The 23,247-nt window shown below is 57.3% G+C and overlaps 2 protein-coding genes across 7 annotated transcripts in view; both read right to left on the reverse strand.

Moving 5' to 3' along the window:
• The window catches only part of BFSP2 (beaded filament structural protein 2), a gene marked incomplete at both ends in the record, with an annotated part of 34,695 nt that extends 26,483 nt beyond the window's left edge, over positions 1-8,212 (reverse strand). Inside the window, one exon of the mRNA XM_084902150.1 lies at positions 7,781-8,212. Coding sequence (XP_084758276.1) covers positions 7,781-8,212 — 432 coding nt within the window. The remainder of the gene's footprint in view (positions 1-7,780) is intronic.
• Positions 8,213-9,719: 1,507 nt separating this feature from the next.
• The window catches only part of TMEM108 (transmembrane protein 108), a 381,245-nt gene continuing 367,717 nt past the window's right edge, over positions 9,720-23,247 (reverse strand). For all 6 annotated transcript variants that reach the window (XM_084902142.1, XM_084902143.1, XM_084902141.1 and 3 more), the window contains 2 exons: positions 14,242-14,396; positions 9,720-11,392 (listed from right to left, as the gene is read on the reverse strand). In XM_084902142.1, the coding sequence (XP_084758268.1) occupies positions 11,270-11,392; positions 14,242-14,396 (278 nt within the window). In that variant the 3' untranslated portion in view covers positions 9,720-11,269. The remainder of the gene's footprint in view (positions 11,393-14,241; positions 14,397-23,247) is intronic.

Here is a 23,247-nt window from a genome sequence, read left to right on the forward strand (position 1 = left end):
AATCTCTGCCTCTGATGAAGCCTTTTCCCACCCTTCTTATTCTCCTTTCAGTTTCAAATGGGCTAAGGTCATGATGGCAGACAGGAGATTAGGGAGCTGGCCAAGGAGTCTGGTGAGTTGAGATTTGAGGGTGGGGGAGGGGGTGAAGGGAGGGAGACCCAGGACCCCTGACTCCACCCTCAAGCTCTGACTTAAAACCCAAAGCCACAGAAGATGCAGCTGGAAGAGAAAAGGAGGGGGCTGGTTTCTCCCAGCACAAAAGGAAGCCGAAGAGAATAAGAAGAGACTTGCTGGCTAATATATGCAAAGCCTCTGGGAAGTTTTCTGGTTGATTTATAACCCTCAGCAAACTGGGCACCGTCGTGGAAATTCTGACGTGAACAGTCCCTGCAGGGTGGCATGAACTGTGTGAAGGGATAATTATAGGTGCACAGTACTTGACACAACATTTGCAGCTGGGTGACTGGCCGAGTTAATTCCCAGAGCAGCCAGAAGGTGGCGCCACGTGCTAAGAGACCTGGATCGGAGTCCCGGGACTGCTCTCCCATTTCCAAGGGCATTCCCTCTGGCATTCGGGTTTGGCTCGGAGGCCATTCTTGGATTTCTACCACAAAGTGGGATGCTTCTGAGAGACCCAGGGCCCATCCCTCATTGCCTCTGGGCAGGTGTCAATTCCTTCTCCCGGGGGCACTGCGGAGTGGGCTGGGCAGACGGTAGCGGGAGGGCCTTGCCATCCGAGTCATTATCATCCGCTACGGCCAACGATGACAGAAATCGCTGCCACAGTCTGAGTGCTCACCAAGGGCAGACGCTATGCTATGTGCCCTAGGCGAATTATTCGATTTAATCCCCAATCACATTGGCAAACCTGTGCAGTAAATAGTATTATTTCACCGATGAGAACACTGACATTCGGAGAGGTTAAGGAATTTGTCTCAGGTCACAAGGTTGGTCAATGGCAAAGCCGGAATTTGAATTCAGTTATGTTGGCCTCTATAGCGGGTACCATGAATCCCTGTGATATAGTCTCCCTCCTTCCCTCTTTCTGTCCCTCCCTCCCTCTCCCAGTGCCTGGCACTGTGCTGGGTGTTAGATTCAGGAAGGACCAGACTGAACCCTGCTCCTGGGATTCTCACTGTGACACGTGGGCCCGGGTGACTGCCGTGAGGAGACTGGCAGGGCAGGCTCACCCAGGTGCCAGCTTCAGGGCGGGCAGGAGGCTGGGGGCTATTCCTGTTGGCAAGTCCAGCTGGTTTGTGGGCTCCACTGCACCTGGGTTTTTGTGACCTTAGATCAGGTGTGGGCTGTGCTCCTCTCAGTAAACCCTCCGTCCTGCCAATTTCTCCATTCACTGCCGTGAATGCAGGGAGAGGTCAGGATGGCCCAGCCCCTTCCTCTAACTCGGAGCTGGAAACCGAAGCTGAAGGAGGGACGGGGTGACTTGTCCACAGTCACCCAACCCCTCGGGGACGCCGACTATGTTTCTATGGACAGTGCTCTCCTGGGCTCTCCGCCCCGTGACATCAAATGCAGAACAGACCCTTGCTCTTAAACTTCCCCTACACCGCCCAGCACAAGCCAGACCTCCTAGCAAGCCCTCCTCACTCCCTCTTCCCGAGATGCATGTCCCCGACCTCCGAGCCTGTGTCTCCGTCCCTGCAGCAAGCAGATAAGCCTGACTTTGTCTGCCCATCGGATGGTCTGCCTGTTTTTTTGTTTTGTTTTGTTTTGAGGAAGGGAGAGGGAGAGAGAGAGAGAAACATCAATGATGAGAGACCGCAAAATCCTACTGGGAATTGGACCATGACCTCCTGGTTCATGGCTCAACGCCCACCCACTGAGCCACAGTGGCCGGGCTCTGCGTGGCTTTCACAGGTGGGGGCCTCATCCGCTGACCCAGGACCCTGGGGGTCGGCATTGGGGACCCCTCGCACTGGGCATGCCTCTCACCTCCCACCACGAACTCGCAGATCTCTGGGTAGCGGTGGAACCAGGTGACAGCGGGAGGGGTCGGGTCACCCTGCAGCGTCTGAGACAAGGCCTGACCAGGGGTGGGCTAGGACAGTGTTTCCCAACCTTCTCTCATGATGAGAATCACCTGGTGGAGTTGTTAAAACACAGATTCCTGAATCCCAACTAAGAAGTGCTAAACTAGAATTTTTGAGAACATATAGGTAAAATTGCATACCTAACTTAGTGCTCTGTATATAACATCTGTGTTAGAGCACTAGTTAAGTATACAATTTTACCTATATGTTCCCCAAAATTCTAGTTTAGCACTTCTTAGTTGGGATTCAGGAATCTGTGTTTTTACAACTCCACCAGGTGATTCTCATCATGAGAGAAGGTTGGGAAACACTGGGCTAGGAGGAGGCTTGCTCCCACCTCCCGCGCTGGAGGGGACCAGCCGGGTGTGCGGCTACAGGCTGCTCAGATAAAGATGTTCTGCCGCCAGGGCCATGCGCTCAGCACATTTTCCTGAGCATTAAATTCACTGAGAAAGAAAAGCCGACATCCCCGGGGGGCTGCCAAGCCGTGAAACGTGCAGGCCCAGCTCCGCGTGGGCTGACAGGCTGGAGCCGCCCAGCTCCGGTGCACAGCCAGTGCCTGTGCCAGCGGCGGCGAGGAGCCATTGTTTCCTCTCTGTGCACCGAGGCGGAGAAGAGGATGCAGAGGAGGCACAGAGACGCCTCTGCTGAGAGGGTAACGCTGCCACACAGTGGGCACTCCATGTCTACGCAAACCCACCCACCCGCTGGGGCCGGGGCTGGAGACAGCACTGACACGGGCCTTGCAATGGGGACAGCAGGAGGCGTTCATGACTGTTTTTTCGGGGTAGACAGGATGCTGAATGGGTCCTGGTTGGGGCACCAGCTCAGCGAGGAACTTGATCCCTGCGGGCCTCAGTTTCTTCGTCCATAAAATGGGTGTGATGGGCTGAACTGGGTCCCCCTCCCCCCCAGGTCCCTATGTTGAAGTCCTATCCCCAGCACCACTGGATGTGACAGTGTGCGGAGAAAGGGCCCTGACAGAGGTAACTCAGTAAAAATGATGCCACCGGGTGCTTGCACTCGTCTAAGAGGAGGAGGAAATTTGGACCCAGATGCCAAAAGGGAAGAAATGTGAAGTCACAGGGGGAAGCCAGCCATCTAAGCCCAAAGAGGGGCCTCGGCAGAAACAGCCCTGGGCGTCTCGGTCTCCGCCCCTGGCCTCTGGGGCTGTGAGCAGATGAGTTTCGATTGTTGGAGCCACTGGGCCTGACTCTGTTACCACAGCCGCCCTGCAGCCCCAGGCCGGGCACGGCCACCTTCCCGGGGACACGCCGACCCCTGAGGCCTGCCGGCCGCAGGGAAAGCGTGGGTGGCTGTGTCTAGAGTCTTATCATCGAAGGACAGTCTTGCTTGGGGACATTGTGGGGGGGGGGAGCGGGAGAACCCCAGGGCCTTCGTGCCTCTCCAGGGGGAGGCTGAGATCTGGACCAACAACCTGATCACTCAGGAGCCTGCCCCGGGCTGCCCACCAGGGTCAGTGCCGGGTGGGGCTGGCCTGGGGATGCAGACACTGCCCTGGTGACCCCAACTCCATTTTGGGGGCCCCAGGAGCTGCACCTTCTGTCTCATTTCCTCCTCCCTCCCCACGGCGCGAGAAAGCTGCCTTCACCTTGATATTATGCGGCTAAACACACCAGGCTCTCATACGTTATAATAAATCCATTTGTCAGATAGCCTTCCTGCTCCGAGCCAGCTGGGAGCAGCGAAGGAGTGGGCTCTTACCTGGGGGTGGAGATGCCCCAGTTCCAGGCCGGGATGATGCCCCAGGCTCCGGGCAGCCGCGGAGGAGGGGCTGGGGCGGTGAGTGGGGAGGGGCCGGTGCCGGGCCAGCCGGGCTGGGCTGGCAGGTGTGGGCAGTTGGGAGTCAGGCAGGTACTTGCCGCTTGAATAACTTGGCCCTGAGTCTAACTTCCTTTCTCCGTGTTGCCGCATTTCCCCTGAGACTTACTTTGACGCTCTCTGGCCCTTGAAATAAACGCATACAAATGAGCCCTTGTTCTCCAACAGCAGGTCAGCTTTGGGGTGGAATCCCCCCTCTCTCCTCCCCGCTCCCTCCCATCGCCTCCTTCCGCCCGCACCCTTTTCCTCTGCGGACATCAGCTGAAACCGCTTGTCCTTTCTGCTGAATAATGAATGCTTTTGCCACCGTCAGGCCACGGGCTCGTTTACAAGCAGATGAATGGGTCTGTCTGCGCTTCCCCGGCCGCCGCACGATAAACTGCTTCATTTTCCTAAATTGAGTCCTCCACTCCGGCGGCTGCACAGACTCCGGGGAACGCGGCAGCGGCCGTTCTGCGGGGTCAGCGGTTCTTTCAATGATTCCCTGGGTCCCCCGCCAGCGGCCGCCACGCTGGCCCGGCCCCCCACGCTGGCCCGGCCCCCCACGCCGGTCCCGGCCCCCACACTGGCACAGCTGCCCAGCTCCGTTCTAATTTAGCTCTGGGGGTGTCGCGCAGTAGGTCTCCCCTGTTCTCATCAGCGCTGGTGTCTCTGTGAGGCTGCGGGGCTGCGCCTGCCCTGGGCCTGGCTGGTACCCCAGCCCTGACCTCCGCTGTCACAAGTGACTGGCAAGAATTTTACTTATTACTTCTCTTTTTAAAAAATTATTATGTAAAGATAAAACATGCTAACAGTGCCACAAAGATATACAGCCCCAAGCCAGCCTGCTCCTGCCGGAGGTCCAGTAGCTAAACAACACACAGACTCTCTCTCTCCCTTCCTCTCTCTGAAACCAATAAAAATATATACACTAGTCCCCGGCCCCCAGCCTCTCACTAGCAGCCAGCTGGCCGCCCCTCGCCCTGCTACAGAGAATCGCCCGCCCTCCTCCTCTTTAACAGCAAGAGTAGCAGAGCCTGTTTCTGCAGCTGTCATTTCACTCGAAAATACATATTCCTGCTGCCCAGCTCCGTGGTTGAGTATAGACCCATGAATCCAGAGGTCGGCCTTTCAATTCCAGGGTAAGACACATGCCAAGGTTCGATCCACAGTAGGGGGCGTGCAGGAGACCCCTTACTCATCACTGATGTTTCTCTCTCTCTCTCTCTCTCTTCCTTTCTCTGAAACCAATAAAAATACATCCACTAGTTCCCAGCCTCCTTGTTCTTTTCTTAAGAAGCGGAGAGTCTGTGTGTCATCTAGCTACCGGACCGCCGGCTTGTTCCCGCTGTTCCACTTCTGAAATATTCAGGGAGCAGGATTTTACAGGCGCCCTCTGCCCCTGAGCCCAGGGGTCCAGTTTGGAGCCACAGCCCGCCAGGCTCTGTCTGCATTTGTCCGTCTGGCTGGCTTCCTTCGGAGCGCGGGGATTTGCTGGGAGCGGGGAGGGGCACGCACTGACCTCGGATAGCTAGGCATTTTGTGGTGAGAACCGCAAAACTCATAGCATCAACAATGCCATTTCTATTCGCATAACCCGGTGGTCGGCAAACTCATCAGTCAACAGAGCCAACTATCAACAGTACAATGACTGAAATTTCTTTGGAGAGCCAAAAACCGACTTCTGTGCATGGGCCACGAAGTTTCAATCACACTGTACGTGCGCGCCCACACGTGGTATTTTGTGGAAGAGCCACACTCAAGGGGACAAAGAGCTGCATGTGGCTCGCGAGCCGCAGTTTGCTGACCACTGGCATAACCCACGGATACAGACAATCGTGTGGTGAAGGCCTGGGGGCGTGGTCACGGGCCTCTCAGGAAGCTCCCTGTCCCCCAGGGCTGCTTTGTCTTGTGATCTGAGCCTCAGTTTACCTGGTTTATTGTGAAAAATAAAAAGGCGGAGCTCCTTGTTTAAAAAAAAAAAAACAGAGAGAAAAGAAAGATGGCTTTAAGACTATTAAAAGGGAAAGCTTTATCCTATTTTCCATGTTTTTTCCCCTCAGGGTAATTCTGCTATTTAATCTCATACTCCCTCAGGCGCAGGGATACTCAAGGGGCAAGTGCAACCCTCGTCCGCATCTGGGGGGGCCTGCCCCACTATTCGGGGCCCTGCCTGGTCCCTCAGCCGCTCGACCGACATGCCACGTCCTTTTTGAGGGTGGATAAGCTGCCAGGCATCACCGTTCCTGCAGACTGGCCGCTTCCACCCACGGAGGGGAGGCCACCCCGAGAGCACTGAGCCTCAGTGCCACTCTGTGGGCAGCTGGGTCAATGGGCAAGAGTCTGTGGCATCAGAGTGCAAGGAACTGCCCTGCAGAAATGCAGGCACAGCCGGGGACGCTCGGGAGTTTACGAGGCACAGGGATTGGCAGCAGGGCTGCGGCAGTGAGTGTAGGAGGAAGGGCGGCCTCAGACTCAGCAGCTGCAAGGCCCAGGCTGCTCTAGCCGCTCTCCCTCAGCCCCGCTGGATGCGAACGCACAGTAGCCCGGGCCTAGCGGCGAGGACAGTGTGTGTCCTGGGTCCTGTGCTGTCAGCTGGCACTGACTGACGTGGGGACGCATGCTGGGATGACATGCGAGGCAGGCGGGGCACAGGGGGAGCCTCTGAGTGTGTCTGCTCAGCATCACCCAGCCACACACAAACGAAGGCTTATAACCTTGTCTTGGGGGCTGTGTGCGGGGTCCAAGGGTGCACAGGGTCTGAGCTGGCAGCTCCTGGCTGGGTGAGAGGTTGAGGGAACACAGGAATCCCAAGGCCGGCACTGGGAGGGCAGGTGTGTGTGTGTGGGGGGGTGAAGGCAGCCGCCCACGAAGAGCCGGATGAGATGTGCAGTGCTGGCTGCAGTCCCAGTGTTAGAGCCGGGGCTGCAGGCCGGTGATGGACCAGCTGAGAGCTCTGCAGGGAGCGCCGAGCGCAGGTCCTGACTAAGCAGCGAGGACGGAGGAAGCTTCATGTCCTGCCCTGTCCGTCAGACAGCCGCCAGCCACAGGCGACCATGCAAAGTCACCAAATGCAGTGAAATAAAAACATCAGCTCCCCAGTCGCATTAGCCCCTCATGGCCAGGGGCCACCAGGAGGGACAGTGTGCACACAGGCCACTGCCATCACTGCCGAAAGTCCCATGTGAAGGCAAATGACCCCTTACTGTCTTACATAGAACACATGGTGAAACCACACTTAAAATACCTTCAGTTAAATAAGACATACTACCAATATTAACTAACTTCACCGGCTTCCTTTTACTTTATTTATTTATTTTTACTGTACACAATAGGAACTTGTAAATTATCCCTGTGGCTAATTTACAATATTTCTATTGGACAGGGGCCCAGAACACACCTTCACTCACTCATTGTTCTCCATGCTACATCCATTCGATGCTATCCCGTTTGACCACCACGGCTGTAAAAACTCTTTCTCAATACACAGGTTACGGGGCAGCCCGAGGTAATGGCACAAATGCAAGCTTTGGAGCCAGAAAGTTCCGGGTCCAATTCTCAGCTCCACCCCCTACTCTCTGCATGGTCATGGCCAAAGACCTTCCTTTTGCGCCTCCGTTTCCTCCTCTGAACCATGGGGTCAGGGACTGAGCCACAGCCCAGCACTGCTGTGCACCCCGGGAGACCGTGATGGAGAGGGACGCTCGTGGGCCCTGCCCTCGGGCACTTCCGTCACTGCTGTTCTTACCCGTCCAGTGTTTTTAGCATGAAAGTAGGAGGGGTCATGGTCAGTGTCTCTGGCCTCGGACCACTTACTCCCCTGCCCTCTGCCCCTTGCGTCCTGCCTCAGCCGTCAGCCTCCTGCCCGGGTCCCGCCCTCCGCAAAGCCCGTGGGCACAGCCCGCACTCACCTGCTGGCAGCTGCTGGCCCAGGAGGCCCTGAGGGCGCCCTGCTGCTCCGCGCGCCCGGCCTTGCTCTCCAGGTGCCTCCGCAGCTGGGCTTCCAGCTCCCGGCTCACCTGCTCGAGGGCATGCACCTGGGCCATGTACCCCACCAGGCAGCCCCCCAGGTCCTCGGCGGCGTCCAGGTCCCTCCCCAGGCTGGGAGCAGGCGCAGAGGCCAAGCCCGAGCTCCGCAGCCCCTGCAGAAAGACGCTGCTGATGCCCAGGGCGCGGCGGGTCACGCGGGCACCCAGGCCGCCCATGGCACTGGTCCTGGAGGCCGGGGGGCTCTCCAGGGAGGAGGACGATGACCGTGTCCCCCTGAAGGACGCCCTGTGCCTCTGGACGGGCACGCTGGCACGGGTGGGCGCATTCACCACCACCACCCGCATTGAGCTCATCGCCTCTCTGTGCCCGCCGGGCTGAGAGTCCAGTGGCTTTTGGTGTGCGGCCCCCGCGGCCCTGTGGCTGGGTCACCGGCCTCTCTGGAAGCTCCCTGTCCCCAGGGCTGCTGTGTCTGCTGTTTTCCATGAGCTTCTATCTATCGCTCACGGAGCTGAAAGAGAGCCGGCCGCCCAGGGCCGTGTGCAGAGGCCTCGCACATTCTCTGCAGGGTCACGTGCCCCACCTCCCAGGTTTTCCTGCTGGTGGCGGCGGAGGCTGGATCCCTGCAAGCTGTGGGGGTGGCTCCTCTGGGCTTGTGTGTGTTTCACTGAGTGAGGGCAAGGCGGGCATCAAGCAGCCCCGTTTCACAGAGGAGTAAACTGAGGCTCAGATCACAAGCGGCCGAACCAGGCATTCCCAGGGCCAATGTCAGGGCTTTCTATCTACACCCTTCCAGGTGCTGGTGTGCGGCTGTGTGACTATGCCCCAGTTCCCGCCAGGTGACTCAGGAGGGCAGCAGCCATGAACCAGCCATGGTGGGGGCAGCCCTGGGGGCTCGAGAGAAACAAACCAAGACTGTTGCTTCCTTCATCCCCCCTCATCCTGGCAGCAGCTTCACGTCTCTCCTTGGTTTCCTTCTTCTTGAGAGAACCACAGCTCACCCGCTGTGTGGGCTTGGCCACACTGTGTCACCTCTCTGGACCTTACGTCCCGTCCCAGGCCCTGGCCTGGGCTCTGCCTGGCCAATGCACCGGGAAGGCTGCCCGCGGGTGCCCGAGCAACTGCAATGACAACATCCTCACACAGGGGGCGCTGACTGGGCTGCCAGGAGCTGCATCCTTGTGAATCCAGGATGTATGGCTCAAGGCTAAAGGAAGGGCTCAAACCAGGGATTGATGGGTATGATGACCCTCTACAGCACATGTGTCAAACACAAGGCCCGCGGGCCAAATCTGGCCGGCCAGGCCTTGCAATGTGGCCCGCACCGCGCTGTCATCACTGCACTCCGCTGTCAGTTTATGACATTGTCAGTTAATGACTGTTCAGTAAACCATTCGGCCCGCGATTTAGGCTGGATTTTAGATTTTGGCCCCTTCTCTGATTGAGTTCGACACCCCTACCTACAGAATCGTAACCCTCACAGCCAGGTTAACTTCAGCTTCCTCTGATACTGACAACAAAGCCCTGAGTCCCGAGAGGGGTGGTGGAGGAGGGGCTGTGCCCTCATTCACACCGGTGCCTCCCAGACCCGAGGAGGGGTGATTCTCTTTTGGAGAAATCACAAACACGTTTTAAAGGATCTGTCTTATCAAATAATAAACGGCTAGTCCTATTAGCTCATCATTCCCACAAAACCCAATCTATGGTTAAAGTAGATGAAAAATAGAGCTGGATAGTAGGTGGTGTGGGTACTTAAAAGAAGACTTAAAAGTTACTTTAAAATGAAAAGGATACAAAATGTATTAGCAACCGAATCCTCTGGCTAATAAAATAAGTTTATTTATATATACACGGTAGCTGAATTCTGTTGATAAGGAAAAATAAGTCATACATCCACATATGTGTATATATAACATATGCATCTCCGATCACATATATTATATATAAAGTTTACAAACAGGCATCTTCCTATGTACACACACACATTGACAGAGTAAATGCAGTCGCAAACAGAGACCCCACGGTCAGGATAACACGGCAGACCCAGCACGCTGGGGAGGGTTTCGGGGCAGCATGTGACCTGCGTCTGTGTGGGACGGAGAGTCTTTACAGAGAGACAGCCACGGAACTCACGTCCGGCACGTCCATACGACACGGAGGACACACGTTTCTGAAGGCCATCTTTTCCAAAGGAGGATGAAGACAGAAAAGAGTCATGATACGGAGACCGCACCAACAACACAGACATATGAGCCGACATTGAAGTCCGATCCCCAGTCTGACTATAAGAACATCTCTATTCAAAATATATGCTATCAAACTATTTTTCTTTTAGAGAAAGGAAGCGTCCCAGCATTAATCTCCCGGCCCAGCCCCTACCTAGGAGGGAGAGGATGCAGAAGCCGGCGTGTCTCCGAGGGTCTGCCACCCACAGTGTGGGGCGGGGAGGCTGCCCTCGGAGGGAGGGAGGGAGCAGTGGGGGGAGGGGGAAATGAGAGCCGGGTGGCGAGTCCATGTGCTGACAGCCAATCGGTGTCAATGCCGAGGATGGGATGGTTCCTCTCCCAAGCGATGGCTTCGGCCTTTTCGTTTCCGTAAGATCGCAGGACGATTGAGAAGTCACAGCGTCAAGGCTTCTCACGGAAGCGCCTCCTCAGGGGCACTCTCCCGTGGCCTTCTGAGAAACGAAGCTGAACCCCTAGAAGCTGAGCCCCTGACCATGTGATGCCTGAAGGGCCAGCAGCCTCCAGCTCGGGCGGATCTGTGTTGGCACCCTCTCCGGAGGAAGGCACGGTGTGGGACGCAGACGTGGTGCTGCGGGGGAGGCAGGCGTGTGCCTCTCGGAGGGCAGCCTCTCTTCGCCAGGGAAAAGCAGGCCTGTGGGTGGCATGGCGATGGGTCCCACTGTGTGGTGTCAGGGGGCCGGGGCCTCAGGATGAACTTCGGGGGACCCCGGCCTGCTCAGAGGAGTTACACTCAGTCAGTGGTGCCCGTCTGCGTCCTGCTTCAGTGATGGCTCTGCCGTCCTCTCCCCCGGGTGCCTTGGCTGTGTGCACATGGCCTCCAGCGGGACCTGAGCTCTAAGAATCCTCCGGGGTCACGCATGTGACATGCCCTCACTGCCCGGGGCTGCTGGGACCTGCGAGGGCTCCAGGACAGTTGTGAAGAGAAGCAATCGGTGCAACTGCTTTGCTTAGAAATACCTTTATTTTATAAAGCCACGGGTCGTTCTGTAAAGTTTTTTTTTTAAACCACACTTATAAAAAAGACGCTGACAATTCTTAGGAAAAAAAAAAAGCTGAAAACGTTTCTCTGTAAGTCGGGGTTACACAAAGATTATATTTATAATATATATTTGTATGTTTAGGGTGTAGAGCCCAAAGGCAGGGCATGGCAAAGCGAGGGTGCTGCGGTCAGATCTCCGACACCTGGTCGTTCCCCACAAACAGCGTTTCCTGGCAGAAGGGGTTGACGAGGACCATCCCCGTGTCTCTGTAGTCGCCGTTGGCTGGGGAGCGCGGCTCTGAGAGCTGGTCCTGCGGAGACAGGGAGGAGAGGGCGTGAGCTGGGAGGGCTTCCCCGGGTGGCCCTTCTTAAAGACACGGACCCTCCGACTGTGGGTAAGCATTTTTCACCCGCTTCCCTGCCAGTGCCGAGGTGCAGAGCCCTCTCTGCTCTTTCGGGTTTTTACAGCAGCTTCAAAAAAGATTTCCTGCTTCCGGAGTCATCCCCACCTCAGCTTTCTGAGATGGTATTGCTCTCCTTGTCGAAGTCGGAGAGAACTCACCATGTTCCACACAAACACACCAGATGGCAAACTGTGGTCCACTGGGGCCACAGACTCTTCTTCCTGCCTCTCCCTCACAGACCTCTGGGAGACCTTGCTGCTTTTCCTCCCTGACACACCCCACACTAGTCCACCTCTTTCCTGCCCTGCCACCCCCATGTCAGAGCCTCTACGGACTAACTGCCCCCTTCCTGAGCCCCCCCAGAGCCAGGCCAGAATCCTGGCCCCACTTCTTGCAGAATTAGATGTGCAGAGGGTCTGAATCTCTGTGGGATGCGCTGTAGGTAGAAGTAAACAACCCAGATCAGGCCCTCCAGTGCTTCGGCGTCTGAAGGGCTGTGGCCCCACCGCCTAGGGCTGCAAGCACCCGTGGGCCAGGACAGCTGTACTGACTCAGCCTGGGGAACTGGTTCAGGGGAAAAGGCATCGATTGTTTCAGTTCTAAACAGGTGGAGCCTCAGGCCCTGCAGGTGGTTCCAGGGCAGAGGCCGAGCTGCAGGCCCGGGACTGACTGGTCTAAGACAGACCTGCTTGCATGTCTTCTCTCTCGGAGGCCACAGTGAATGCTCTGAAGTTTCTTTTTTAAGTAACACATGTAATTTTGAGCAATATGCAGTGCTTTATGGAGAATAAAGAGATGAAAAAAGGGAAAGGCCATTTGTTGGTGAAATGTCTTCTCTGATGACGGAATTCCCTGGGCGCCCACCTGAGGGTGACACACGCCAGCCCCTCTGTAAGGATGACGGGGCGTGTCAGTGGGCAGAGCCCTTCTCTGGGGCTTTGGGCTGAGCTGGGAGGGACTGTGGGGGCTGGTCCCGGCTTGTCCCTTTACAGTTTCAGAAAGCAGGTGCCCGCCCAGGGAACCAGAGACTTTTCTCTGCGTGAAAGGGAGAAAGCGACTTAGGTAAGAAAGAAGAGGAGGAGGAGGAGGTGGGAAGGAAGAGGGAAAGGAACGCAAGCTTGGAAAAGTTTCCCAGCACCTTCTGGGCATCCGCATGGCCCGGGCCTGTGATCCGAGGCTTTCGTCCACCCTAAGGGGGGCGGGCACCCGCGAATGGGCTTGGGCAAACGCCCCTGGCAGCCTCCTAAGTGGGCAGCTAAGAGCTAAGACCCTGTGACCATGACCACTGTGGGTAGTCTGCAGTGCACACGCGTGCCCAGGGAGGCGGGACAAATGGTAGCTTTGCTTTAGCTCAGGGTGGGAACCTTTCTGCTGCCATGGGCCATTTGGATCCTACATCCAAACATCATTTGCGGGTCCTACAAAACTATCAACTTAAAAGTCAGCCTGGCCCTGACCAGTTTGGCTCAATGGATAGAGTCAGCCTGCAGACTGAAGGGTCCCAGGTTCAATTCCGGTCAAGGGCATGTACCTTGGTTGTGGGCACGTCCCCAGCAGGGGGAGTGCAGGAGGCAGCTGATCGATGTTTCTCTCTCAATGATGTTTCCAACTCTCTATCCATCTCCCTTCCTCTCTGTAAAAAAAATCAATAAAATATATTTGGGGGGCGGGGGAGAAACACAGCCTGCAATATTTAGTCAAACATTTAATTAACTCACCCCTAACCCCTGGACAAATGATTTCCAGGGTCTTGTAGGGCTGTGGGCCGGACATTCTCCACCCCGCACTGAAGCACAGAGGGGAGTGGACCTCCTGGGAGGGAAACCGATAAAATTCACTCTGAACCCAAACTGAGCTTCGTGCGAAACCCCGAGCTTGTGTCGATGGGCGGCCTCTGCATCAGAGCCTCTGGCTGTGCCCGGCGGCCTGTGCTCTGGGCCGGAGAGACTCCTGGCCTCCCCGCAGTACGCTCACAAGCACTGCCTTCCCACTTCGGTTTTCACGGGCCAATTTTGCAGAGAGAATAGGAGGAGTTTAGTGCTCAGGGGTTTGCAGCCCACACTCAGAGCGGGGCCAGCCTCTGCCTTATCCTAAAACCAGGTAACACAAAACTCAGAGCTTTCAATGACCCTCTGCTGCCCGCGACTAAAGTCCATCCAAGACCATGCCCACCCACCTGCCAATCCTGCACCCTGGCCTCTACCCACCTTCCCTGCGGAGTGGAAAGGGCACAGCGCCCAAGTCAGAGACCTGGGTCCCCAGCCCAGGTCCGTGTTTGGCAAATGCCCCTCAGCTGCACCCCATACCCTCGCCACCTGCCCCGGCTCCGTCCTTTGCTGGGTCACCTGCTAAGTCTTCTGTGTAGACTTCCCTTGAGTGCCCACAGCTGTAACGCCTCTTGCCTCTCCCCTAGTCTGCTTTGTCTGTGAATGATGCATGAGGCTCAGACTCAAGCACAATGGTATCTGGGCCGCTTAAGAGCAAGCTCTCATCTCCACAGTCCCCGGACAGGAACACGGGTCCTCTGTGAATATTTGTTGGCTTGTTCTCAGGAACAGTGACTCCAAAACTTTGCTATGTGTGCAAGGCACCTGGGGTTCTTGCTGAAGGGCAGACCCTGACCCCAGGCTGGGTGGGGCTGCAGCTTCCGGTGCTGCTGCTGCTGCTGCCCGGGGAGCACACAGCTCTCTCTGGAGCCCACGGCTCCGGGCAGCGGGGCCAGCACCTCCGGGGCACCCCTGGGCCGGGCTCCGTACCTCGGAGGTTTCGAGGGACTGGATCTCCCTCGGCAGCTCCACGGCGTGCTTGTTGAAGTAGTCCATGGTGATGGCGTTGTTCCAGTAGCTCAGGTTGTTCTCGGGGTTGGCCGCCTTCCTCTTCCTCCGCAGGCAGCACACGGTCAGCAGGACGGCTGCAGAGAGAGCCCACGTTAGAGAGCGGGGGCACCGGCACGGAGCAGCATTCCCGAGGGACAGAGCCAGTCCCCAGGAGCGCGGGGACGGCCACCCAGGCAGCCACGACCCTGCTGATTCACGCGTGTGCCCACTCAGCAAATACCTACGCATGCTGCGTGCCTTGTGCCAGGTGCTGGGGAGGAAGAAGGACAAGGGTCCCTGCTTTCATAGGCTTCCCTTCTAGGGGCGTATGGAGGGTTGCAGACGGGTCAGACAATATATACGTAATAAACAATGAGTGAATAAGGTAAATCCAGATAGTGACCACTGTTCAGAAAAATAAGACAGGGCAAAGGGGGAGAGACAATGGAGGTGAGCTGGGGGAGAGAGTACGTTAGTCATCACGGAAGGCTCCCTAGGAGGTGAACGAGAGCTAAAAACAGAACTCAGTGGGAGAGGGGGCGGTGTGTTCCAGGTAAGCGAAAACAGCATGTGCAAAGGGCCTGAGGTAGGGACAGGCTTGATGTGGGAGAAAAGACTGGCGTGGCTGGAGTGGGGTGAGTGTGGAGGAGACTTAGGAGATGCCAGAGCTGTGTCCACAGGCCGGGGGGGTGGGGGGGGGAGGGCAGGAGGATGGGCTGTAACTTCAGTTATCTGTGGGTGCTAAGTGCCACTCCTGGAGTCTGCTCCAAGAAAAGGCCACGCTCATTCGGAGGGAGGAGAGCGTAGCTGCAGAGAAGGCACGTGTGTTCTGAGTGGCTCTGCTGGACTGGTGAGGGGAGGGGGGCAGAGTCAGATGAGCCCTTGATCACCACAGGCGGCCGAGAGTGAACCCTGACACCTGGACTCCAATGTCTGCTGCTTGCTGTCCATGATTCTGCCTCACAAAGACACTCTGAAGGCCGAGGCGGCACATTCGGGCCTGGTCGGGCTCTATGTGCCACAGCCTGCCGTGCGACCTGTCTGTTCAACCTCTGAGCCTCGGGGCCCAGAGAGGAAGGAGTACATTTGGATGCTGCTGATGAACCAGGCGACAGAGTGACTGGGGCCCCAGGGAGGCTTCTGCGGTGGGAGAGCTGGGATGGCTGTCTGGGCTCCCACATGGAACAGGTGACGCAGTAACAAGGGTGACAGGATCCCTCTTGGGGAGAAGCCCATAGTGAAGACCGGGCATCTCCTGCCCCAGTTTGCCATCACCGGGCCCTGTAAGGTGGCTGAAGCTCCAGGCCGGGGGTGGGCAGGATGCACCCAACATCCTGGAGGTGCCATTGACCTGTGCTGGGGTGAGAGGGTCCCAAGCTGAGCTGTCCCAGAGGCTGGACCCTTGGTGACAATGGCCACCAGGGGGCAGCAGAGGACCATCTCTGTCCACAGCAGCCAACTGGCCAGCACCAGGAAGCCTGTGTGTGCCAGGGTGTGGGGCAGCTGCAGAAGCTGGCACCCACACAGCTGGGAACTCAGGGCCCACGCCCAGCCCTCTGTGGGAGGAATTCTCCCGGATGCAGGAATTCGGTAGCTCTCATCCCAGCTGCCGACTCAACCTGAGAAGACCTGCAGACAAGGTCAAGGGATCGGGCAAGTGTCCATGCCATCCAATCCGCTTTGATCAGAAAGACTTTAATTCTTTTGATCACCATTCTTCTGGGCCCCCTTAAAAGGTTGAAAAAATATGAAAGAAATGTCTGAGCTATAAGAAATTTGAGCCTGGCTGGTATAGATTTTTTAAAATTTGTGCATTTCCTCTTCTTCCCGCCCTTCCTTCTGAAGAGTCCTTTCTTCAACTGGTTGAGGGAATTGTGTGTGTGTGTGTGTGGGGGGGGGGGGGGGGGAGGGGGGGTGTAAGAGGGAGACAACTGTAGTATGCAGCCTGAAAATCTGCCAACTTAGGGCACCGCCTTACTCCACAGATGAGAAGGCCATGGCCAGAGCACCTGGCTGGCTGGCCGCAGGTCACGGGTGTGAGTGGCAGGGCCGGGGCAAGTCCCCAGGTGCCGTCTCCCTGTTTCTGCTGTCTCTGTTCTTCCCTGTCCCCGCTTCCCACCTGCCCTGGGGGGTGTGCAATAACTGGGGGAGTCAAGCTGGCGGCAGCCACAGACAGGGTAGGGAGAGGCGAGGCTGCCATGGAGCCAGGCTGCGAACCTGGGCTGGCACAGGTTGCAGAATTCTGTCCCCTGACCTCTCCTGCCCTGAATCCTGTGGGAATCCGGCCCTGGTGGGGCAGCCTGAGGGCTGGAGCAGGGGGTTCTGTTCCCACCTCTCTCTCCTTAATGTGTTGTCAGTGCTCCCATCCTGACTACATCTCTCTCAGCGGCTCCCAGGGCCGCTCAGGCACCTGCCACAGTGGGAGCCGGCCTGGTGACAGACAGAGCGTGGGTTTGGAGTCCAAAGACCTGTGTTCAAGGTTGGCTCTGCCACGGGTTAGACCAGGTGAGTCACTTCACCAGGCTGGTTACCGGGGGCCTCAGAGGATACTAAGGAAAGTTAGAGACCACAAACGCAAATGCCTAGCGTGCCGCCTGACACACAACAGGTGCGTAAGTCACAGAGTCTCCTTGTTCTCCCAGCATCCTCCATGGCTGCGTGACTCAAGGCCACGGGCGGCTCAAGGCCAAGGGCAGCTCTAGGCCAAGGCTCCACCTGCGGCTTAGAACTCTCGCTCTTTCAGACCGGCCTTCCACCCAGGAAAGAAAAGTACAGCTCAGACGTGTGGCATCTCTGACATATCCCCAGTGCTGACTTGGATGCCTTACGCCCGATTTAACCCTCAAAGCAGCTGCCAAGGAAGCTGTTACTCCCTCTCCACACCCCCAGGTCCAGAAGAGGCTCCTGGGTGTTGACACAATGGGCCTTGCTCACCCAGCTTGTCCCTGGGACTTGAACCCAGGCCTCTGTGACCCTCGGGTTGATGCCTGCTGTCCCGTCTTGCCCTGGACCCTGGAGGGGACGTACCTAAGCACACGAGGCGCTTTGCACATACACAGCTCTGTGCAAACACAGGTGCCAGCCACCCCCTTCCGGGTCAGTCAGAAACTGCCCCGCTCCTCCAAAGGCACCAGCTGTGAAGACTCCCCAGGATGCCACCATCTCTACTTCCTCACGCTCTAAAGTGGAGGCGGACTCAGCAAGTGCTCTGGGCCTCCTGGGAGTGCCGGGCACCGCCCGGACCTGTCAGACCTGTGGCAGGAAGGAGGAGCCCTGGGCCCTGAGTTGAGGGGGAGGCACGGTTCCAAGGACAGGCTCACTGTGTGACAGGAAATGGAAACGAACTCCTGCTGGTTCCCTGAGGACTCACCCTTCCCAAACACCTGCCAAACATGCCTCCTGATGGAGAAGGCCCAGCAAATCCTAACAGCAGGATGAGCCGTATCTGCCACACGACCTCTGCCACGCTCGGGGCACCTTCTCCATGCAGGCCCTGTGAGGGGCCTTGGAGGTGGCGTCCCTTTGGAGGGGGTGTGGCAGCCATGAAAATGCTGCGCTCAGATCCCCTGCTGAGGGAGCACAGCTCGGGGGGTGGCCCAGCTGCTGCCCTGGGACCCGTCACAGACAAGGCCCTGCTCCCCGGCTGCTCCCAGCCACGTCGGACAGCGATGGGTACCAGGGACGCCTTGTGGCCTGAGGACTCCACTGGCCCTTCAAACTGCATTACAGCCTGAGACTCCTCCTCCAGCCCTTCCCCACTCTCCTTCCTTTTCTTTAAACATTTAAAAAATTGATTTTAGAGCACATGTGTCAAACACAAGGCCCGCGGGCCAAATCCAGCCCGCCAGGCCTTGCAATGTGGCCCGCACCGCGCTGTCATCACTGCACTCCGCTGTCAGTTTATGACATTGTCAGTTTATGACTGTTCAGTAAACCATTCGGCCCGCGATTTAGGCTGGATTTTAGATTTTGGCCCCTTCTCTGATTGAGTTCGACACCCCTATTTTAGAGAGAGGAAAGGAGAGGAATAGAGATAGATGCATCGACCGGCTGCCTTCTGCAAACCCCCTACTGGGGATCGAGCTGCAACCTGGGCAAGTGCCCTGACCTGGAATGGAACCGTGGCCTCCTGGTTCATGGGCCGACACTCAACCACTGAGCCACGCCAGTGGGGCTCTCCCGCTCCTTCCGCAGGCAGCCCGCGGCTCTCCCTGCGCTCCAGCCCCTCCCCTTTAGAGGTCACCTCTTGGGGCCTAACCCTGCTTTGGTGTCTGCCTCTCGAAGGCCCCGTCTAACAGAGAACACCGGCCCCGTGTTTCAGGGGAGAAGGCACTGGACCAATGGTTAAGTAACTTGTCCAGGTCTCCCAGGCTGCGAGTGGGAAGCTGGGATGATGTCCAGGTGTGTTTGGTCCCTGAGCCAAGCCCTCCCATCCCAGGCTTCCTCACTAGCGGTCCCTGCAGACTAAAGTTAGGAAATGAGAGAGAGCAGGGAGCGCTGACACATGACTAACCGGCCCTGGAAGGAAGGAGAGATCGGGGTGCGATGAGCTAGGCTGTGGGCAATCCTTCCCCTCCTGGAGGCCGAGGGAGGAGGTCCAGGGGAGGTTTCAGCGTGTGGAAGGTGGCCAGACTGGTCGAGGCCATGGACCTGGGGGAGCCAGGCTGGGGACTTACTGCCTGACTCCCCACTCTGGCCCGAGGGAATATGCCTGAGGAAGCTGAGGCGGTCCCCACCAGGGGGCGCTGGTTGGGCAGCACGGAGCAGAGCTGAGAGCCTGGGAATGATGCAGGTCAGCTAAGGACACGCCTAGACAGCCCTGCCTTGCCGAAGGCTGCTCCCTCCCTGTTCACCTGGCTCAGAAGCCTCCCAGGTTACTCTACTCTTCCTTCTCGCCCTGATCTCCTGTGGTAAAAGGTACACACACATTCGGACTTGACTACCATTCTCAGAAAACCTAACACAGCCATGAACAACCTTGTGCACACCAATGTGGTTTGTGAACCCTGCATGGATGCTCCAGACGGACCCTACGGTGGAAGGGAGTGGACACTCTGGGGCAAGGCACACACGGTTGCACACCGGGCTGGTGATGAAAGCATGCCCAGCTGGCATTGCTTCCTGCCCTCACCTTCCACATTCTCAGGACTGGATGTGGCCTGTGCAGGCCAGGCCAGGGAGCCTGGCAGAGACACAAAACCGGGCTGGTGAGAACCCAGAGGGCTGACAGGCCGGGGAGGGTCCATGCAGCACCAGGCCCAGAGCCTCCGGGGGGAGGTGGTGGGCCGTGTGCCCCGATGGTGGCAGCAGAGACCAGCTCAGGAGCCGCGTGGCTCCCCTGGCCCAGCCCAGGGAGGCCTGGATCCCATCCATCCCACTCCTCAGCCCTCTGAAACTCTGTGTGGTGGTCTCTGGCAGGCTCACCTGTCCTTTGGCTATTGGTGGGCTCAGACCTGGGCGGGCAGGGGAACTGGTGACATCCCTGTTGGGCGGGCTTGAGATTTGCTAAGACTGTCCCCCGATTCTGCTAAAGCAGGGAAGTCACCCATCTGCTCAGGGGACCCCGCCATCTGGAGTCTGGCTTATGGAAGGTGGAGAAAAGCAGGGCCAGGGCTGGACTGAAAAGCCAGATGTGAGGGAATCTACGTGTGGTCTGGCCTTCCACCCACACTGCCCGAGATACCCGTCAAATGGCCACGGAGGAGGCCCTTCTTGAGAGGCTGCCGAGAGGGCTTCAGGATAAATGCCAGCATTGGGAAGGTCTGAGACAGAGCCCTCGGCCTGGGGTGCAGCCGTGAAAACAGTCTGCATCCACACGCACCTGTGCTTTGAAAGGGCACCGCGTCCTGCAGGGACAAGTATTCTCTCTTAATGCTCCTCTCCCCTGGGCCTTCCGAGGCGAACGATGACCCTGAGAAGTCGGGGCCATGACTGAGGACAGCAGCTGTGTGTGCAGGCAGCCAGGACCGCCAAGGCCGAGGCAGGAGCCTCGGTGAGCGAGCTCAGGGGAGTGGAAATGCAGGACAGACGCCTAAGGAAGTGGGGTCAGAGGTCCACGGGGATACAGAGTCCGCTTTGAACACAGGTGCATATCATCCTTGACCAAGTACCTGTCCCAGCCCCAGCGCCTGAAGGCTGTGCCAGAAGCATTCTGCAGGTGTTGTGCCAGGCGGCGTGCTTGCTTGTGCCATGGCTGATGTGCTTACACACGGCTTAGGCAGCTCACGGGGCTCCTGGCTTTGCGGTAAGATCTGCTCTGCTCTCACACGCACACACAGCAAAAGGACTAACTAGCATAGCAAAGCCCAGGTGTGGGCTGTAGGGGCAAAGGCTAGATCTACTGCTGTGCAGCCCAGGCAAAGAGGAAGTTTGCGGGAGAGGGCTCCGGGCGGGGGAGCACAGCACACATCGCTGACTGCCCAGTGCCTGACACACAACGGGCACTTGGGAGATAGCGTGTTCTATCAGACAGACAGACTCCACCACCAGACCTGGGTGGGCTCACGTGTGATCAGGGCCCCGGGGAAGTCTCCGCCTGGTGACGGACGCCCCACTTGTAGGGGTGTTCCTCACCCGGAGTGTTTGTTTCTGTATTTTATTCCTCCGGCGAGTCTGTTTTAAGGCTGGAATGGTTAAAAACAATGGGAACTCGCTTTGGAAACCAGAGCCTCTGGGCACATGTGAAGGATGGAAAATCAGAAAGCTGTCTCCAATGTGGCTACTTCCTACTGTGACCATGATGAATTGCTTATTGGCTAATAGTGTAATAGCTTCTCATTGTCATTCTTTGTGTGTTTTTAAATCCTCATTGAGGATATTTTCCCATTGTTTTTAGAGGTAGTGGAAGAGAGAGGGAAAGACAGAAATATCGATGTGAAAAAAAACACATCAATTGGTTGCCTCCTGAATGCACCCCAACCAAGGCCAGGGAGGAGCCTGCAACTGAGGTGCAGGCCGTTGACCGGAGTCGAACCTGGGATCCTTCTATTTGCAGGCTAACACTCCATCCCCTGAGCCAACCCGCTAGGGCTCACTCTTCTGTTTCAGAAGCAGACCACCAGTTTTAAGGATACATTGTGGCCCTGGCTGGTGTGGCTCGGTTGGTGAGAACATCACCCTGTGCACCAAAAGGGTTGCGGCTTCAGTTCCCAGCCAGAGCACATGCCTTGGTTGTGGGTTCGATCCCTGGTTGGGCATGTATGGGAGGCAATCGATTGATGTTTCTCACATCAATGTCTCTCGCACTGATGTTTCTCTCTCTTTCTTTCAAATCAGTAAACATATCCTCTGGTGAGGATTAAGAAAAATAAGAAAAGAATACGCATGTGTTTCCATGAGCGATAATAAAGCTGCCTAATGAAACAATAAAACCTGCAACCTGCAAATATATTCATTTTCTGTGACCTGGGTCCCTGAGCAGACAGGCTGCTCACCCTGACAGGAGAAGTCTGCTCTGCTTTCCAACTGGGAGGAGATAGAGAGCCGAGTGGCGGCTCCTGGAGAGGAGCCAGAATCCCGATTAGACAGATCTGGCTGGAGCGCAGTGCCGAGCAGAAACCATGCTGTGTTAAAGGCACACACTCCTGCCCTGATGGCCAGACGACCTGCCGTACGGCTCCTCTGTGTGAAGGTTCTGGGCTGGGCTCCTCCAGGGCAGGTGAGCCCAGGCTGAGACGTGACGGTCAGCACAACCCACAATGCCAATGCCAGGATGCACTGCCTGAACAAAGGACCACCGCGCCCCTCTGTGTGGCCGGGCATGTGGGATGCTGTCCTCTCCCTTCTGGGGGGCAGGACAGGCTGGAGGCCACTGGAGGGGCCGTGATGGGGGCCAGGCCAGGGCCATGCAGCCCACGGAGGGACCTGCAGGAGCAGGGCGAGCGGCCTGGGAAAAGAGAAGACTGACCTTGAGAGCCATTTCCAATGTGGTGGGGCCAGCAGACTGACTGGTTCTGTGCAGTTTCAGAGGGCGTGGCTTAGGAAACGGAGTGAAAAGTACAAGGAGGCAAATTCTGGCACCCAAGAGAGCAGGGTAACAACCGGAGGGAGAAGGACTGTCCCACGAGTGAGCGCACGGGGTTCCTCCCCCAGAGGGCTCAGAGGGAGGCGGGATGGTGGCTGTGTGGGGTGGGTGGGGTGGGGCTGAGGTCAGTGAGCATTCTTGTGAGGTTATCAGAGAGACTGAGAACCTCGGATCAAGCCCCTGGCGAAGACACAAAGGAAAGGAAGCCCTCGGACCTCAGTGACGGCATCAGGTTCTCCATGGAGACACCGGGGCTGGGCATGAGGGGGAAGTAGCAGCAAGGAAGTGCCAGTCACCTGGGGAGAGCCCTTCCCCACCAATGCCCCTGGAAACCGTGGACCAGGGGTCCTCAAACTTTTTAAAGTGGGGGCCAGATCACGGTCCCTCAGAGAGCTGGAGGGCTGGACTATATGAACTACTAATTCCTACTGTAACACCTCGGCTGCGCTCACTGCCCAAAAAACCTGGCGGGCCGGATCAGACTCCTCTGCGGGCCGCATGTGGCCCACGGGCTGTAGTTTGAAGACCCCTGCGTGGACAGAGGTGAGGTCCTCGCGGCATCCAGCTCGCACCTCTGTGAACACACAAAACGGGGAGCGAACGGCACAGTCCACAGGTGGCTGAGGCCTCCGGTGGCCACAGGCACTGTTTGCCAGGGCTGACAACTTCCTGCAAGACCACAGCCGCTCTGCCCTTCTTTCGTGGGGGGAGAGAGACAGGAGGAGGGGAAGAGATGCGGGAGGAGAGGGAAGACAGGAAGGAAGGTGGAAGGATGGAGGAGAGGAGGTGAGGGCTCGCTCTGCTGGAATTTGCAAGTGCCCAGTCTCACCCAGGCTCCTTGCTGCCACGTCACCACAGGCAGCCGCAGGCGACCCTGGAGGGCCGGGTGGTGCCATGGCAGGGGCACTGGCCTGGCAGATAGG

Source organism: Pipistrellus hanaki (assembly GCF_964339955.1).
Source record: "Pipistrellus hanaki genome assembly, chromosome: 13".
NCBI classification, from domain to species: Eukaryota; Metazoa; Chordata; class Mammalia; order Chiroptera; family Vespertilionidae; genus Pipistrellus; species Pipistrellus hanaki.